The sequence below is a fragment of the Pristiophorus japonicus genome, chromosome 1, assembly GCF_044704955.1.
Source record: "Pristiophorus japonicus isolate sPriJap1 chromosome 1, sPriJap1.hap1, whole genome shotgun sequence".
NCBI lineage: Eukaryota > Metazoa > Chordata > Chondrichthyes > Pristiophoridae > Pristiophorus > Pristiophorus japonicus.
This window is the reverse complement of record NC_091977.1, coordinates 463,064,477-463,083,385: the sequence shown is the minus strand read 5'-3', so window position 1 is coordinate 463,083,385 and position 18,909 is coordinate 463,064,477. Positions and strand designations below refer to the sequence as shown.

Genomic DNA, 18,909 nt, shown 5'->3' with positions numbered 1-18,909 from the left:
AGCTCTCGGTGCACCTCCCCTTTTACGAATCTGTCATCATTCAGATAATTATCTGCCTTCCTGCTTTTGCCACCAAAGTGGATAACCTCTTGCCCATTCACCTAACCTGTCCAAGTCCCCCTGCAGCCTCTTAACATCCTCCTCACAGCTCGCACCCAGCTTAGTATCATCTGCAAACTTGGAGATATTACATTCAATTCCTTCTTCTAAATGATAAATGTATATTGTAAATAGCTGGGGTCCCAGCACTGAACCCTGCAGCACCCCACTAGTCACTGCCTGCCATTCTGAAAAGGACCAGTTTATTCCCACTCTTTGCTTCCTGTCTGCCAACCAATTCTTTATCCACATCAATACGTTACCCTCAATACGACGTGCCTTAATTTTGCACACTAATCTCTTGTGTGGGACCTTGTCAAAAGTCTTTTGAAAGTCCAAACACATCACATCCACTGGCTCTCCCTTATCCACTCTACTAGTTACATCCTCAAAAAACTCTAGAAGATTTGTCAAGCATGATTTCCCTTTCATAAATCCATGCTGATTTGGACCGATCCTGTCACTGCTTTCCAAATGCGCTGCTATTTCATCTTTAATAATTGATTCCAGCATCTTCCCCACTACCGATGTCAGACTAACCGGTCTATAATTCCCTAATTTCTCTCTCCCTTCTTTTTTAAAAAGTGAGGTTACGTTAGCTACCCTCCAGTCCATAGGAACTGAACCAGAGTCCATGGAATGTTGGAAAATGACCACCAATGTATCCACTATTTCTGGGGCTCCTTCCTTAATTACTCTGGGATGCAGATTGTCAGGCTCTGGGGATTTATCAGCCTTCAGTCCCTTCAATTTCCCTTATACCATTTCCTGACTAATAACGATTTCCGTCAGTTTCCTCTTCTCGCTAGACCCTCGGTCCCCTAGTATTTTCGGGAGGTTATTCGTGTCTTCCTTAGTGAAGACAGAACCAAAGTATTTGTTCAGTTGGTCTGCCATTACCTTGTTCCCCATTATGAATTCACCTGATTCTGACTCCAAGTACTTACATTCGTCTTCACTAATCTTTTTCTCTTCACATATCTATAGAAGCTTTTGCAGTCAGTTTTTATGTTTCCTGCAAGCTTACTCTCGTACTCTATTTTCCCCCTCCTAATTAAACCCTTAGTCCTCCTCTGCTGAATTGTAAATTTTTCCCAGTCATCAGGTTTGCTGCTTTTTCTGGCCAATTTATATGCCTCTTCCTTGGATTTAACACTATCCCTAATTTCCCTTGTTAGCCACGGTTGAGCCACCTTCCCTGTTTTATTTTTACTACAGACAGGGATGTACAATTGTTGAAGTTCATCCATGTGATCTTTAAGTGTCTGCCATTGCCTATCCACCGTCAACCCTTTAATATCATTCTCTAGTCTATCCTAGCCAATTCACTTCTCATACCGTCGAAGTTTCCTTTCTTTAAGTTCAGGACCCTAGTCTCTGAATTAACTGTGTCACTCTCCATCTTAATGAAGAATTCTACCATATTATGGTCACTCTTCCCCAAGGGGCCCCGCATGACCGGACTGATAATTAATCCTCTCTCATTACACAAGATCCAGTTTAGGATGGCCTGCTCTCTAGTTGGTTCCTCGACATATTGGTCGAGAAAACCATCCCTTATATACTCCAGGAAATCCTCCTCCACAGTATTGCTACCAGTTTGGTTAGCCCAATCAATATGCAGATTAATGACACTCATGATAACTGCTGTACCCTTACTCCACACATCGCTAATTTCCTGTTTGATAGAAACATAGAAACATAGAAAATAGGTGCAGGAGTAGGCCATTCGGCCCTTCTAGCCTGCACCGCCATTCAATGAGTTCATGGCTGAACATGCAACTTCAGTACCCCATTCCTGCTTTCTCACCATACCCCTTGATTCCCCTAGTAGTAAGGACTTCATCTAACTCCTTTTTGAATATATTTAGTGAATTGGCCTCAACAACTTTCTGTGGCAGAGAATTCCACAGGATCACCACTCTCTGGGTGAAGAAATTCCTCCTCATCTCGGTCCTAAATGGCTTCCCCCTTATCCTTAGACTGTGTCCCCTGGTTCTGGACTTCCCCAACATTGGGAACATTCTTCCTGCATCTAACCTGTCTAACCCCGTCAGAATTTTAAACGTTTCTATGAGGTCCCCTCTCATTCTTCTGAACTCCAGTAAATACAAGCCCAGTTGATCCAGTCTTTCTTGATAGGTCAGTCCCGCTATCCCGGGAATCAGTCTGGTGAACCTTCACTGCACGCCCTCAATAGGAAGAATGTCCTTCCTCAGGTTAGGAGACCAAAACTGTACACAGTACTCCAGGTGTGGCCTCACCAAGGCCCTGTACAACTGTAGCAACACCTCCCTGCCCCTGTACTCAAATCCCCTCGCTATGAAAGCCAACATGCCATTTGCTTTCTTAACCGCCTGCTGTACCTGCATGCCAACCTTCAATGACTGATGTACCATGACACCCAGGTCTCTTTGCATCTCCCCTTTTCCTAATCTGTCACCATTCAGATAATAGTCTGTCTCTCTGTTTTTACCACCAAAGTGGATAACCTCACATTTATCCACATTATACTTCATCTGCCATGCATTTGCCCACTCACCTAACCTATCCAAGTCGCTCTGCAGCCTCATAGCATCCTCCTCGCAGCTCACACTGCCACCCAACTTAGTGTCATCCGCAAATTTGGAGATACTACATTTAATCCCCTCGTCGAAATCATTAATGTACAGTGTAAACAGCTGGGGCCCCAGCACAGAACCTTGCGGTACCCCACTAGTCACTGCCTGCCATTCTGAAAAGTCCCCATTTACTCCTACTCTTTGCTTCCTGTCTGACAACCAGTTCTCAATCCATGTCAGCACACTACCCCCAATCCCATGTGTTTTAACTTTGCACATTAATCTCTTGTGTGGGACCTTGTCGAAAGCCTTCTGAAAGTCCAAATATACCATATCAACTGGTTCTCCCTTGTCCACTCTACTGGAAACATCCTCAAAAAATTCCAGAAGATTTGTCAAACATGATTTCCCTTTCACAAATCCATGCTGGCTTGGACCTATCATATCACCTCTTTCCAAATGCACTGCTATGACATCCTTAATAATTGATTCCATCATTTTACCCACTACCGATGTCAGGCTGACCGGTCTATAATTCCCTGTTTTCTCTCTCCCTCCTTTTTTAAAAAGTGGGGTTACATTGGCTACTCTCCACTCCATAGGAACTGATCCAGAGTCAATGGAATGTTGGAAAATGACTGTCAATGCATCCACTATTTCCAAGGCCACCTCCTTAAGTACTCTGGGATGCAGTCCGTCAGGCCCTGCGGATTTATCGGCCTTCAATCCCATCAATTTCCCCAACACAATTTCCCGACTAATAAGGATTTCCCTCAGTTCCTCCTCCTTACTAGACCCTCCGACCCCTTTTATATCCGGAAGGTTGTTTGTGTCCTCCTCAGTGAATACCGAACCAAAGTACTTGTTCAATTGGTCCGCCATTTCTTTGTTCCCCGTTATGACTTCCCCTGATTCTGACTGCAGGGGACCTACATTTGTCTTTACTAACCTTTTTCTCTTTACATATCTATAGAAACTTTTGCAATCCGTCTTAATGTTCCCTGCAAGCTTCTTCTCGTACTCCATTTTCCCTGCCCTAATCAAACCCTTTGTCCTCCTCTGCTGAGTTCTAAATTTCTCCCAGTCCCCAGGTTCGCTGCTATTTCTGGCCAATTTGTATGCCACTTCCTTGGCTTTAATACTATCCCTGATTTCCCTTGATAGCCATGGTTGAGCCACCTTCCCTTTTTTATTTTTATGCCAGACAGGAATGTACAATTGTTGTAGTTCATCCATGCGGTCTCTAAATGTCTGCCATTGCCCATCCACAGTCAACCCCTTCAGTATCATTCGCCAATCTATCCTAGCCAATTCATGCCTCATACCTTCAAAGTTACCCTTCTTTAAGTTCTGGACCATGGTCTCTGAATTAACTGTTTCATTCTCCATCCTAATGCAGAATTCCACCATATTATGGTCACTCTTCCCCAAGGGGCCTCGCACAACGAGATTGCTAATTAATCCTCTCTCATTACACAACACCCAGTCTAAGATGGCCTCCCCCCTAGTTGGTTCCTCGACATATTGGTCTAACAAACCATCCCTTATGCACTCCAGGAAATCCTCCTCCACCGTATTGCTTCCAGTTTGGTTAACCCAATCTATGTGCATATTAAAGTCACCCATTATAACTGCTGCACCTTTATTGCACGCATCCCTAATTTCATGTTTGATGCCCTCCCCAACATCACTACTACTGTTTGGTGGTCTGTACACAACTCCCACCAACGTTTTCTGCCCTTTGGTGTTTTGCAGCTCTACCCATATTGATTCCACATCATCCACGCTAATGACCTTCCTTACTATTGCGTTAATCTCCTCTTTAACCAGTAACACTACCCCACTTCCTTTTCCTTCCTGTCTGTCCTTCCTGAATATTGAATATCCCTGGATGTTGAGTTCCCAGCCTTGGTTACCCTGGAGCCACGTCTCCGTAATCCAAATTACATCATATCCGTTAACAGCTATCTTCGCAGTCAATTCATCCACCTTATTACGAATGCTCCTTGCATTGATACTCAGAGCCTTCAGGCTTGTTTTTTTAACACTCTTTGTCCTTTTAGAATTATGTTGTAATATGGCCCTTTTTGATATTTGCCCTTGATCATTAACAGAAATCTCACGTGACACAGTTGCGCGATCATGGTACCCTTGTTGACTTTGTCTTCTGTATTCAACATGATTATTTAAACACGGGTGTACCAGAGATAGCTTGGTCTTAAAAACTCTTTTCATCATGAGTTCAGCAGGCAAGACCCCTGTGAGTGTGTGGGGTCTTGTCCTGTAACTCAGCAGTATGCAGGACAAGCGAGTGACCCTTGGGTTACTCTCCTCATGCTTTGCTTGATAATTTGTACTGCACGTTCAGCTTGCCCTTTGGACGCAAGCTTGAACGGTGCTGACCATACATGTTTTATGCCATTAAGTTTCACAAACTCCTGAAACTCCTGACTGGTAAAGCACGACCCATTGTCACTCACCACTATGTCAGGCATACCATGTGTCGTGACATGACATTGAGATTCTCTATGGTTGCTGTGGACGTGCTGGATGACATGATTATGCATTGTGCATTCAAATAAGCATCCACCACCACTAAAAACATCATGCCCAGGAAGGGACCTGCAAAATCTACATGGATCCTGGACCAAGGTTTGGATGGCCATGACCACAGACTCAGCGGCGATTCTGTTGGTGCTTTGGTGAGCTGCATGCAAGTGTTGCACTTATGCACACATGCTTCCAGCTCAGAATCAATTCCTGGCCACCATACGTGGGACTTGATGATGGCCTTCATCATCACTATACCAGGATGTGTGCTGTGTAACTCATGCACGAACTTCTCTCTCCCTTTCTTGGGCATTGCAACGTGATTGCCCCACAATATGCAATCTGCTTGAATAAACAGTTTGTCTTTGCGACGAATGTACGGTTTGGCCTCCTCGCACATTTGCTTAGGTATGGCAGACCAATCCTCTTTGAGGATGCAACCCTTTACCACCGATAAAATCGGGTCCTAGCTGGTCCAGGTCTTAACTTGTTGAGCTGTGACACTCTCAAAAGCATCCATGATTAACATTAGATCCGCCGGTTGTGGCGTTTCCACCTCCGGTGTGGGCAACGGCAACCGGCTCAAAGCATCGGAACAATTCTCTGTGCCAGATCTGTGGCAAATGACATAATCATAGGCATATAATGTCAGCGCCCACCTTTGGATGCGGGATGAAGCGTTGGTATTGATACCTTTGCTCTCGGAAAATAATGAAATGAGCGGCTTGTGATCAGGCTCTAATTCGAACCTCAGACCGAACAGGTAATGATGCATCTTGTTAACACCATACACACACGCTAAAGCTTCTTTTTCTACCATGCTGTAGGCTCTTTCTGCTTTAGACAAACTTTTGGATACATATGCGACAGGTTGAAGTTTCCCCGACTCATTGGCTTGTTGGAGTACACAACCAATTCCATATGACGATGCGTCACTGACCTAAACTAAATGTTTACATGGGTCATAATGTACCAGCAGCTTTTTCGAGCAAAGCAGATGGTGGCTTTCACGAAAGCTCTGTCTTGCGATGCGCCCCACACCCAGTTGTTGCCTTTTCTCAATAGCATGTGCAGTGGTTCTAGTAAGGTACTCAATTTAGGTAGGAAGTTACCAAAGTAATTGAGTAGACCCAGGAATGAATGCAGCTCCGTCACATTCTGCGGCTTGGGTGCATTCTTGATGCCCTTGGTTTTCACATCAGTAGCTCTGATGCCATCAGCGGCAATTTTTCTCCCGAGGAATTCGACCTCCGGTGCCATAAAGACGCACTTCGAGCATTTCAGTCTGAGTCCCACTCTATCCAAACGCAGTAGAACTTATTCCAGGTTGTTCAGATATTCCTTGGAGTCATGACCGGTGATCAGGATGTCATCTTGGAACACGACTGTTATGTAATGATGTGTGTATCGTCCCAGTACCTTAAATGTAATGTAAGTACTATACCACACCACAGAGGGCGCTGCGGTGGGAAACCCTGGTAGTACCTGTAACAAGGACTATATAAGGGTGACCACCACACCTGGGAGGCACTCTGGAGCTGAACAATAAAGGACGAAGGTCACAGCAGTTAGACTTACACCAGACCGTGTGGAGTCAGTGATTTGTGTGCTACATACACCACAACGACGATTCTAGGAACAGACTTTAGTAGACTTTCCATATTCCTCTGGAATATTGCTGCAGCCGAGCGAATTCCGAAAGGACACCTGTGGTAAATAAACAGTCATTTGTGCGTGTTAATGCATGTAAGTCTCTTTGACGTCTCGACCAACTCCTGTGTCATATAAGACGATGTCAAGTCCAGTTTTGTGAACAACTTCCCTCCGGCTAGCGTCGCAAACAAGTCATCAGCTTTCGGTAACGGGTACTGATCTTGTTTCGAAGCCCTGTTGATCATAGCCTGTAGTCTCCACAGATTCTGACTGTGCCATCACTTTTCAGCACAGGAACAATGGGGCTGGCCCATTCATGAAATTCGACTGGTGATATGATCCCTTCACGCTGGAGTCTGTCCAGTTCAATTTCGACCTTCTCGCTCATCATATACAGCACTGCCCGAGCTTTATGATGGACAGGTCTTGTATCTGAGTCCAGGTGGATCTGCATCTTGGCTCCTGTGAAGTTGCCGATATCCGATTTGAACAGCGAGGGGAACTTGCTCAATACTTGGGAACATATATCTCCCTCCGCTGACAACGCCTTTATTTCGTTCCAGTCACATCTGATTTTCTCCAACCAGCTCCTGCCGAACAGCATTGGCCCATTGCCTGGAACAATCCGCACCGTTATATAACACATTAATTTATGCACTGCCAATCACCTTTATTAGTTCTTTGGTATACGTGCGCAGCTTGGCGTTAACAGGGCTCAGCGTGGGCCTCAGAGTCTTAGTGTCCCACAGCTTATTAAATGCCCTCTCGTTCATGATCGATTGACTCGCCCCCGTGTCCAGTTCTATCGATACCGGTATCCCGTTAAACTTCACATTAATCAAAATTATTGGTTTACTCTTGGTTATGAAGCACCACAGTCCATACACTTCTCCTCTGGCATCTCGGATTGCGTATCCAGATCTGCGCTAGTCTGACTCTCATCCTCCACATGGTGTGTCGCAGCTCGCTTGCTCATATCTGTGGACACTTGCGCTGGAGTGCCCCACTCTCAGACAGCCTTTGCAACTATATTGCTTAAATCGGATGATTTCTCCCACAACGCCAACATGGAGAAGTCGGATACATTCCCGCTGGCGGACTTTGAGCAGCCACAGGTTTTGCGAATGGAGCCAGATAGGCCCTGCCATGTGCCGCTCTGCATTTACAGTACTTGTCGAGGTTCATTTCTTCACCGCTATTTGCTTTAGACTCCTGTCCGTCGTCATACATGATTGAGCGATCTGGATGGCCCTTTTTAAATCCAACTCCTCCACTAGAAGTTTGCGCAGAATCACCTCGTGGTTGATACCGATACCGGATTGGAGGGATTCAAACATGCAGTTGTGGAAAGAAGTCCCGCAGCATGTCTGCCAACATGGTCCCGAACTTGCACAGTCTCAGGTTGACAACAAATTCCGCCACACTCTGGCCCTCCGATTGAACGTGTGTATAAAACCTGTATCTTGAGATGAGGATGCCGTCGTCTGGCTTGAGGGGCTCCCGTACCAATGTACACAACTCCACATACGTTTTCTCTGTTGGATCACTAGGCATGAGTAGATTCTTTATCAGACTGTAGATCTTTGAACTGCACACAGTGAGGAACACAGCCCAGTACCGATCTGTATCGTCGTCCCCATTCATTTTGTTGGCCATGAAGTACCAGTTCTAATGGCTCACAAAGTCTGCCCAATCTTCTCCCTCCATGAATCGCTCTAAAAATCCAATAGTGCTCATTTTGCAAACAAAGGTGCTTGTATTCTCATCGCCAAATGTTATGTATACAATAAAGGTTCAAACTGAGTACAGTTTAACTAAGCAAGATACAACCCTGGCTCTGCTTTATTTAGGCCCAAAGTGCCTGACTCCCAAAATGGCTGGCCTCTTATACCTGAGCAGCACCATGTGCGTGCTGCTCAGTGGCCTCCAACATTGACACCATCTGGTGGCTATAAACAGAATGTGTATACATTACATTTACAACGCTCTGAGAGAAGAAATTTCTCCCCCTCTGTTTTAAATGGGTGGCCCCTTATTCTCAGATCATGCCCTCTAGTTCTAGTCTCCCTCATCAGTGGAAACATCCTCGCTGCATCCACCTTGTCAAGCCTCCTCATAATCTTATACGTTTCGATAAGATCACCTCTCATTCTTCTGAATTCCTATGAGTAGAGGCCCAACCTACTCAACCTTTCCTCATAAGTCAATCCCCTCATCCCCGGAATCAACCTTGTGAACCTTCTCTGAACTGCCTCCAAAGCAAGTATATCCTTTCGTAAATATGGAAACCAAAACTGCACGCAGTATTCCAGGTGTGGCCTCACCAACAACTTATATAGCTGTAGCAAGACTTCCCTGCTTTTGTATTCCATCCCCTTTGCAATAAAGGCCAAGATACCATCGGCCTTCCTGATCACCTACTATACCTGCATACCAGAGGTAATGATGCGAGAGAAAGAAGAGAAGCCGTTGCAGGTGATTCTCTGGTTACGATTAGATAGATAAGAATGGAACCAGGCAAGTGCAATCCCACCCAGCTTGACGATGGTGGAGATGTGTTGGAGAAAGATAGTGGTCAACTGTGTCAAAGGTTGTCATTTGTGACTTTGATGAGCGCCATTTCGGTACTGTGGCAGGCGCGGAAACGGATTGGAGGAATGCAAACATTCAATTGTGGAAAGATGGGCATGGATTTGGAAGGCGTCAACACCTTAAAGGACTTTGGAGAGGAAAGGGAGGTTGGAGATGGGGCGGTAGTTTGCAAGGGCAAACGGGTCGAGGGTTATTTTTTGATGGGAGGCGTGATGACGACGCATTTGAGGGAGAAGGGAACAGTACCTGATGAGAGAGAACCATTAACAATGCCAGCTAACATGAGAGGCAGAAAAAGAAGTTCTTGGGTCAGCAGTTTGGTGGGAATAGGGTCATGGGTGCAGGAAGTGGGTCTCATGGACCAAGATGAGCTCGGAAAGGTCATGAGGGAAGATCGGAGAGAAACTGGAGAAAGAGGTGAGGTCAGGGCTAGGGTAGGGGGGGGATCCTTAGAGGAAGTTTGGCCTGGTGGGCTAGGAGAAGGAAGGGAAGAGGCAGAGGTGGCTGAATGGATGATCTCAATCCTTGAGACAAAGTAGTCCATGAGCTTGAAATCACCGAGGATGAGAAGTTATTCGGTGCAGAGGCTGAGGCAGGAAAGCAGTGAAGAAATATGGGCAATAAAATGTTAATGGTACTTGGGTGGGCGGTAGAGACCGAGAATTTTAAATGAGAGATGAAAGGCGTGGAAGAAGGTGAAATGCTCAAAGGAGGAGAGAGAGCCGGAGGAGTAGGGTGACAGATCCAGGTGTGATTTGCTGATGAGAGCCACACTGCCACCATGGCGGTCTGAGCGGGGCAAGTGGTGGAATATATAGTCAGGCAGGGAGGCTTCATTTAAAGATAAGGTGCCGTCGCCACTCAACCAAGTTTCTGTCAGGGCCATGATTTTGATGCAATCATCCACGATAAGCTCATGGATGGCAAGGGCCTTGTTTGCAAGCGAACAGACAATCTGGAGGGAGATGCGGAGAGGGTTGGTGATGGCTGCCCCACAGCCAGCGTCCATAGGGTGAGCGGTGGGGGGTGCGAGTTGGACGGGGAGGAGATTGCAAGATTAGCCATATGATGTTATAAAGCACTAAAGTGAAAAACAGTTTATTAATGTCTCGCAACTCTGAAGACATGTCGGGGGTTATTTGAAACCTCACCACCTGGGTGGTAACCTGGCAGAACAGAACAACCGCCATTTCAATGCGATGAATATCAGGCTGATTCTACAGCGGGTGGGCGGTCCACTTCACCAGGCTGCCGTCCACACAGTGAAGTTGAAAATCATCATTATAATACTCTTTGTGTTATTTTGTAACATATATGCAAATAATTAGGACAAAAAGGCATAGGTTAAAACAAGGAAATGCCAAATTTAGGACTGATATCAGGAAATTCTTCTTCACATAAAGAGCAATCAACATGTGGAATGGAGTTCCAGGTAGGGTAGCTGAGCCAAAAACCCTAAAATGGTAACTGTAACTTCTCTCAGGACAGATGAGCTGATATGGGAAACATGGGCGCTTATATTTATCGTAATTTTGTGAACTGGAATTACTAGGGCACAAGTTTATTATGTTTTTTATAAGCTTATATTTTTTCTTAGGGATCAATATCATGACTCAATCTGTGGCTCAATCATAAGAACATAAGAATTAGAAGCAGGAGTAAGCCATTCGGCCCCTTGAGCCTGCTCTGCCATTCAATGAGATCATAGCTGATCTTCACATCAACTTCACTTTCCTGCACTGTCTCCATATCCCTTTATTCCCTTAATATCCAAAAAACTATCGATCTCTGTCTTGAATATTGTCAAAGATAGACTCCATAGCCCTTAGGGGTAGAGAATTCCAAAGATTCACCACCCTCAGTGAAGCAGTTTTTCCTCATCTCAGTCCTAAATGGCTGACCCCTTATTCTGAGACTGTGACCCCTGGTTCTAGACTCCTCAGCCAGAGGAAACATCCTCCCTACATTTACCCTGTCAAACCCTGTAAGAATTTTGTATGCTTCAATGAGATCACCTCTCATTCTTCTAAACTCTAGAGAATATAGGCCTAGTCTATTCAATTTCTCCTCATAGGATGATCTCCCCATCCCAGGAATCAGGCTGGTGAACCTTTGTTGCACTCCCTCAATGGCAAGTATATCCTTCTTAGGTAAGGATACCAAACTGTACACAATACTCCAGGTGCGATCTCACCATGGCCCTTTTTATAGCTGCAAGTCATCTTTACTCATACTCAAATCATCTTGTAATAAAGGCCAACACAGCATTTGCTTTTTTAATTGCTTGCTGTACATGCATGTTAACTTTCTGTGATTCATGTACAAGGACACCCAGGTCCCTCTGACCACCAACATTTCCCAATCTCTCACCACTTAAAAAATACGGTTTTTCTATTTTTCCTACCAAAATGGATAACTTCACATTTCTTTATATTCAATTTTGTTAGAAATCAGGTGGTTAGAAATGTATAAAACTAACATGAAGAATAAGAATGCGTTTTAAATCGTTGTTTTGAACTGGAGTTGAAGGGCCCAAATTTGGCCCTCCGGATTTTTCGGCGCACTTACCTGAGGTGCGCCGACGTTCTGCTCTCAAAAATATATCGCCATATTCTCCCCGCTCTGTGGCTTCTCCCATGGCTTGGCATGGCCTGGTCAGTCCATTAGGGGCGGAGCTAGGGCCCTGCGCGAAAAACAGTGCCGGCAGCTCAACGCATGCGCACTGGAGGTTTCACGCATGCGCAGTAGCTCCTGCCCCCAGCCGGAGAGTCCTCGGAGAGAAGTCAGTCCTCAGAGAGAATTCAGAGAGAGAGTTGGTGTGTTCTCCCGCCCCTAGCCTTGTCCGAAGGGCTTGCCGGTGTGTTCTGGAGTCAGTGCGTTCTCCTGTCCCTTGCCTTGGCCGAAGGGCTTGCCGGTGTGTGCTGGAGTCGGTGCGTTCTCCCGCCCCTAGCCCTGGCCGAAGGGCTTGCCGGTGTGTGCTGGAGTTGGTGCATTCTCCCACCCCTAGCCCTGGCCGAAGGGCTTGCCGCTGCATTCTCCTGCCGGTGAGTTCTCCCACCCCTAGCACTGGCCGAGTGGCCTCCTGGCCCACTGACTTCCCCGGCCAAGTATGAAGGTAGGAGTTATGTTTTATTTATTTATTTATTTATTTATTATTGATGGTTTTTGTGCTTCATGAATGTTGTTGAGATGGTGTTTAGTGCTTGGCAAGGTCCTCTGTGCTTCCCCCCCCCTCTGCCCCCCCACTCCACCTCTGGCTACCTGCATTGATTTCTTAATTCTCCGCAAGTATTTTCTGTGCAGCCACAAGTGGCCACATACGCTGGCCTAAGTTAGTTTGGAGCAACTATTAGCTGTTCAAACTGGCTTAAATGGCCAAAACAGGCATAGGTGGCTGGTAACGCCCCCTTTTGAAAAAAAAACTAAACTTAAAAAGAATCCTAACTAACTCACTTACACTGGTGCAAATTAAATGTGCAGAATGGGGATTTTTGAGATACTCCAGAAAAATCAAGTTGCTTCAAAAAAAACAGAGCAGCTCCTGGGCAAATTTGGGCCTGAAGTGTCTACTCAGAATGCTTAGAAATGCGAATGTTTTGGTACCCTGCTGAGATGTTATAGCATTCTGCACTATGACAACCATTATCTGTGGTTTTCAAGTTAAAGCTTCAATTTTGTTTATGTAACTGCAAGACAATTTGTTATAGAAAGACTTAGAATGGATGGAAGTTGTGAGAGTTAATGTAAACATGTTGCAATTTTGTAAAGGAAATAATGACTCTGGGGCGAGCAGTTTTCTGGTTTAACCTCATGAGATCGAAGGAGAGAATAGGGACGAAAGAGATAGAAACATAAAAACATAGAAACATAGAAAATAGGTGCAGGAGCAGGCCATTCGGCCCTTCGAGCCTGCACCACCATTCAATAAGATCATGGCTGATCATGCAACTTCAGTACCCCATTCCTGCTTTCTCTCCATACCCCCTGATCCCTTTAGCCATAAGGGCCACATCTAACTCCCTCTTGAATATATCCAACAAACTGGACTCAACAACTTTCTGTGGCAGAGAATTCCACAGGTTCACCACTCTCTGGGTGAAAAAGTTTCTCCTCATCTCGGTCCTATATGGCTTATCCCTTATCCTTAGGGAAAGTAGGGAAGTTATGCTAAACCTGTATCGTACTTTGGTTAGACCACACTTGGAGTACTGAGTGCAGTTCTGGTCGCCATATTATAAAAAGGATATGGAGGCACTGGAGAGGGTGCAGAGAAGATTTACACGGATGATACCAGAAATGCGAGGGTATACATATCAGGAAAGGATGAACAGGCTGGGTCTCTTTTCTCCTGAAAAGAGAGGGCTGAGGGGTGACCTAATAGAGGTCTTTAAAACTATGAAAGATTTTGATGGAGTGGATACAGAGAGAATGTTCCCACTTGTGGGAAAGAGTATAACTAGAGGCCATCAATATAAGATAGTCACCCAGAAATCCAATGGGGAATGCAGGAGAAACTTCTTTACCCAGAGAGCAGTGAGAATATGGAACTCGCTGCCACAGGGAGGGGTTGAAGCAAATAGTATCGATGCATTTAAGGGGAGGCTGGACAAGCATATGAGGGAGAAGGGAATAAAGGGTTATGCTGATAGAGTTAGATGAGGAAAGACGGGAGGAGGCTCGAGTGGAGCATAAACGGCGGCATGGACTGGTTGGGCCGAATGGCCTGTTTCTGTGCCGTATATCCCGTATAATGTAAACCTTCCTAAGTCCTGTGAAATGATTTCCACAGGAAGAAACCCTGGGTTAGTGTAAACATTTGACCAAAATCGTAAGACATCTTAAGGGTGGATTTTGTTTCAAGAATCGAGACAAATAACTAGAAGCCTCAATGGATATTAAGGTTTTAGGGAAGCCTCTATAGGTGAAAAGGTCTGACAATATCCCATGTCAGACCCACCCCTAAAAAGAGAATAAAAGTAGCCTAATCAAGATTGACCACTCAAACGGTGTGAGGGGAGAATGAAACAGAAGTTGAGCTGGTCGAACAATCTTCGAGTGAGCCCATGCTTTACCGAAGGAGCTCTAGGTAGAGAAAGAGAGTGTAAGCCAGAGAACTGCTCGCATGCGCCAGCTGTTTATCCAATCGGGATGGGTATCAACTATCTGTTACGATTGTATGTTTTTATTGTATAACTAATGTGTTATATTCCGTCTTAAACTCTGATTAAACACAATATATCAACCAGATTGGTTTACAGTCGATCCTGATTATTAAAGTGACCAGAGATATTCTGAAATTGGCTATTCCCAACAATATGCCATGTTCTTGCCCACTCACCTTGCCTGTCTATATCCCCTTGAAATTTATTTGCAACCTCCTCCCAACTTACAGTCCCACCTAGCTTTGTATCATCAGCAAACTTGGATAATTTACATTTGGTCCCCTGATCTAAATCATTGATATAGATTGTGAATAGCTGGGGTCCCAAGCACCGATCTTTTTGGCACCCACTAGTTACAGCCTGCCAACCTGAAAATGATCTGTTTATTCCTATTCTCTGTTTTCTGTCCGTTAACCAATCCTCAATCCATGCTAATACATTACCCCTAATTCCATGAGCCCTAATTTCGTTCAATAACCTCGTGTGGCACCTTGTAAAATTCCTTCTGAAAATCCAAATGCACCACATTATGTAACTTGAACTGAAATGCTATTGTACACGATTTGAGTGGAACTATATCTGGTTTTATTTCACCTTTATCACATGAATAGCCTACTCGCAGTATATATATCACAATATTCATATCAAGAAATGGTCCAACTATGAAGCAGCTCAAGCACAAATAAACAGTTAATTGGATTAATTTATTTTAGATCCTCAGTGAAGAGGGGAGCGGCTCATTAGTTTTACCTGACTTAATGAATACATGGACTGCCCCCACTTCTGTGCTGTATCAGTTATCTCTAGTAATCTTTAACAATTACCTGGAGAGTTAAAACTTCATTCTGTTGTATTGACGAAATAAGATGTTTTTTCAACAGTGGATTCTGCTCAAAGTAGAATTCTTCCAATTTAAGCTCCAGCAACTTTATAATTAAAAGTACAAAATAAAAATTAGTAAGTATATGCCAATTAGTTTGCTATATTTATAATATTTTAAAAGTCCTATTTGTCACACATATTTTCTGTTTCACACTTTTGTCTTCATAGTTTGACAAAGTAAAACAGGAGCCAATCATGACTGAAGAGGTAGGGAAGGTATGAACCAAAAGCAAGGTAAGCAACTAAAAAACTTCTCATGGGAACTTGCAAGGAGTTATGACAACAACCAATCCTGAATGGTCCAAAGAATCTATAATTTAAAAAAAATAAAAGTAACAAATGAACCATTTTAATTATTCAAAATACTTCTCAAAATATTTTTAAGCCATCAGTTTTTTCTCAATAATTGAATAGTTACTGTCCAAAAACCATGAAGAAAGTCTATAAATGAAGTGGAGGAATGCTACAAGGTTCACATTCACACACAAATTAGAAGTAAGCAGGACATTAGCATGTTGAAGGGAAGATCCAGGTGACTACATAGGTCCAAAATGCCCCCAATGTTAATTCATGAATTGTGGTAACCTACTGTGTTCTCCACAATTTTGTTCTTCAGAAAGTCCTGCAAAGTGAGATTCCCAAGGGGGAGAAAGATTTAGAAGCTGAACTTCCTGAGACTGATGAAATCAGACATGAGGAAGACACCGCGGGGTCGGGCTAGATTTTACACTTTTGTGCAGATCGTCCAAAAATGGGCGTTATTTCCAGCGTGGATGGTAAAAATGCATTTTCAGATCGCCGGCTTGTCACCCATTTTCAAAACCTCTAGTCTCCATTTTAAAAATTGGGCGTTACCGCGAGCGATATGAAATGGGCTTTAGCGTTAAATCTCTCTGACCTTCTGCCGTAAAGTGTCGCCGTCCTTAGCAACAGCATGGCAACACTCATTTCCCGCGATTCAGGAGGTCAGGGGTCATCATTACATGCACAGAAGAGGAGAGAGGGAGCAGAGAGGGACTGAAACCATGTGTGGGTGTGGTGTATACTTGTTTGGCTGTTGTAGGAGGCATGAGGGAGATTCACCAGCAGCAAAAAGCCTACTAAGCACCAAGAACATAGTTGGCACTGAGTTTTTGTCCAACAAATAATACATAACACGGAAGAGATGGAGGAGGCCCTGCAGCTATTAGCCAGGAACACTGGTGGCAGAGGGCTCCCAATGGACCCGGAGTGCGGCACTGCACCCCAAGGTGCTGCACCCCAATTGCCAACGACACAAGAGAGCCAGAAGCAATGTTTTGCTTCTGGCTTGGAGCACGTTCCCACCTCGAGACCGTCCTCTCCCGTATCCGTCCAAGCAGCGGTTCTGCCGTCAACCCCCCCAATGAAGCAGCGCCTGAGGAACTCCTCGGACAGGCGGCTTGGAGTCAGGAGGGAAAGGGGAAGGGGTAGAGGTGGTGAAGAGAAGCAGCGGGTGGGGGGGAAGGAAAGTGAGGTGCAGGTGTTATCTGGGGTATAATTTTAGGTTGCTGCTGCTACTTGGTGGTAGGGTCGGGGCAAGGGGCGAGGGGCTACCTTGTTGGTTTGCATTTGTGTTCTGTATTGCGGGAAATAGGGACCATTGTAATGATGTAAATGTGATAAATTTGTTGTGGGCTGGGGCGTGGGTGGAGGGGTGGTTTTTACCAATATACTTATGATTTCAGACAAATCATCAGTTTAAATGTTTTTTATTTAACATAACCTTATTGCGCATTGTCTCAGATAGCTGCACCGTTACATACTGGTGATTACTTAACATCAATGAGTATAATTACAGTTAACTTGAATCAATTTAAAGTTTAACTGTCACCAAGGTGATGCACACCATTGATGTATGATCTGCACATCCAGCACTGTGTCAGCCTTGTAAATACCACCAATGTTCTTTCAAGAAAAGCGCTCATTTATGAGTTCCTGACGTAAGAGTCTTGCAGCTATGTAGCCACCACAGGCCCTTTCCTGTGGTCTACAGAGGGGACGGGGGCATGGTTTCAGCATCAGCCTGATTATCTGACCCGAGGTCAGCGTCCACCTCCTCTTACTCTTTCTCCAGAGGTGGACCATCAGAACCTTCTGGCAATTCTTGTCCCCTCCTGATAGCCAAGTTGTGCAGGAAGCAGCACACCACCACGAATTGAACTATCTGCTCAGAGTGGTATTGGAGCTCGCCTCCTGAGTGGTCCAGGCACCTAAAGCACTGCTTAAGTACTCCAATGGTTTTCTCCACGATATTGCAAGTGGATCTGTGGCTCTTGTATCGCTTCTCGGCTTCGGTGTGGGTGTAACGCAGGGGCATCATCAGCCAGGTGGCGAGGCCATATCCTTTGTCACCGAGCATCCAGCATTGACCTTGTGGTTGATTGTTAAGCAAGTCAGATATGGTGCTCTCATTCAGGATGTGAGCATCATAATGCTGCCCGGAAATTTAGCATTCACTGCCATAATAATTTTCCGGTGATCGACAACGAGTTGCACATTCAGAGAGTGGAATCCTTTGCGGTTCCTGAAAACCTCTGCATCCTGAAAAGGTGCCAGTATCACAATATTGCTCCCTGCACCTTGGGGAAGTTAGCAATTTGATAGAATCCTAAAACCCTCTCAGTCTGAGCCTCCCTGGTCATAGGGAAGCTGATAAAGTCCATCCTGCATGCGTACAGGGCTTCAGTGACCTGTCGAATGCAGCAGTGTGTGGCATGGTGAGACATACTGCAAATGTCGCCAGCTGAGGCCTGAAAAGAACCCGACGCATAGAACGACAGTGCCCCTTGATCTCGACGGGCAGTGCAGTCCTGATGGTGCTGGCAGGCTGCAGGTCTCCCCTTATGAGCTGGCATATCTCAGTGATAACCTCTTTGTGGAAGCGCAGGAGGTTTCGCACAAGTTGAGGTAAGACTGCTTCTCCCTGTACTTACGGGGGGTGTAACGTCTGGTCCTCCTCATCAGTCTGTCACGTCCTACATTGTGCACATGATGCTGTCGATTGTACGTTCTGCAGCATGTGAGTTGTCATCAAGAGGGAGTGAGAAAGGACAGGCCCCATTCCAACAGCTATCTGTTTTCCACCGATTGTTCACAAAGAATGAATGTCCCCACTAAGACACCTAGTAAATTCCAATCGTCCACAGTATGAAAAGATGTTTGTTCAGATGTTCACATCACCTCCAAAGACCTCCAGAGTACATCCGAACTACCCCGAGGTTGAAGCAGAGCAGCCTTTTAAATGATGCAACATGCGATTTAGAACATGGTGTCCATACCGCTGTGAGTAGTTCCGGTTAGTTCCACTTTTTTCCAGCGGTTTGTTCGGCGAGTGATATTGTCGGTGAGATGTGTGTGAGATGCCGAAAGTAAGGATGGGCGATATACTG

At 45.1% G+C, this 18,909-nt stretch overlaps 1 protein-coding gene across 1 annotated transcript in view; it reads right to left on the bottom strand.

Moving 5' to 3' along the window:
* lrrc69 (leucine rich repeat containing 69) overlaps positions 1 to 18,909 on the bottom strand; it is a 208,438-nt gene that overhangs the window by 15,314 nt on the left and 174,215 nt on the right. Inside the window, exon 6 of the mRNA XM_070893857.1 lies at positions 15,442 to 15,543. Within this exon, the coding sequence (XP_070749958.1) occupies positions 15,442 to 15,543 (102 nt within the window). The remainder of the gene's footprint in view (positions 1 to 15,441; positions 15,544 to 18,909) is intronic.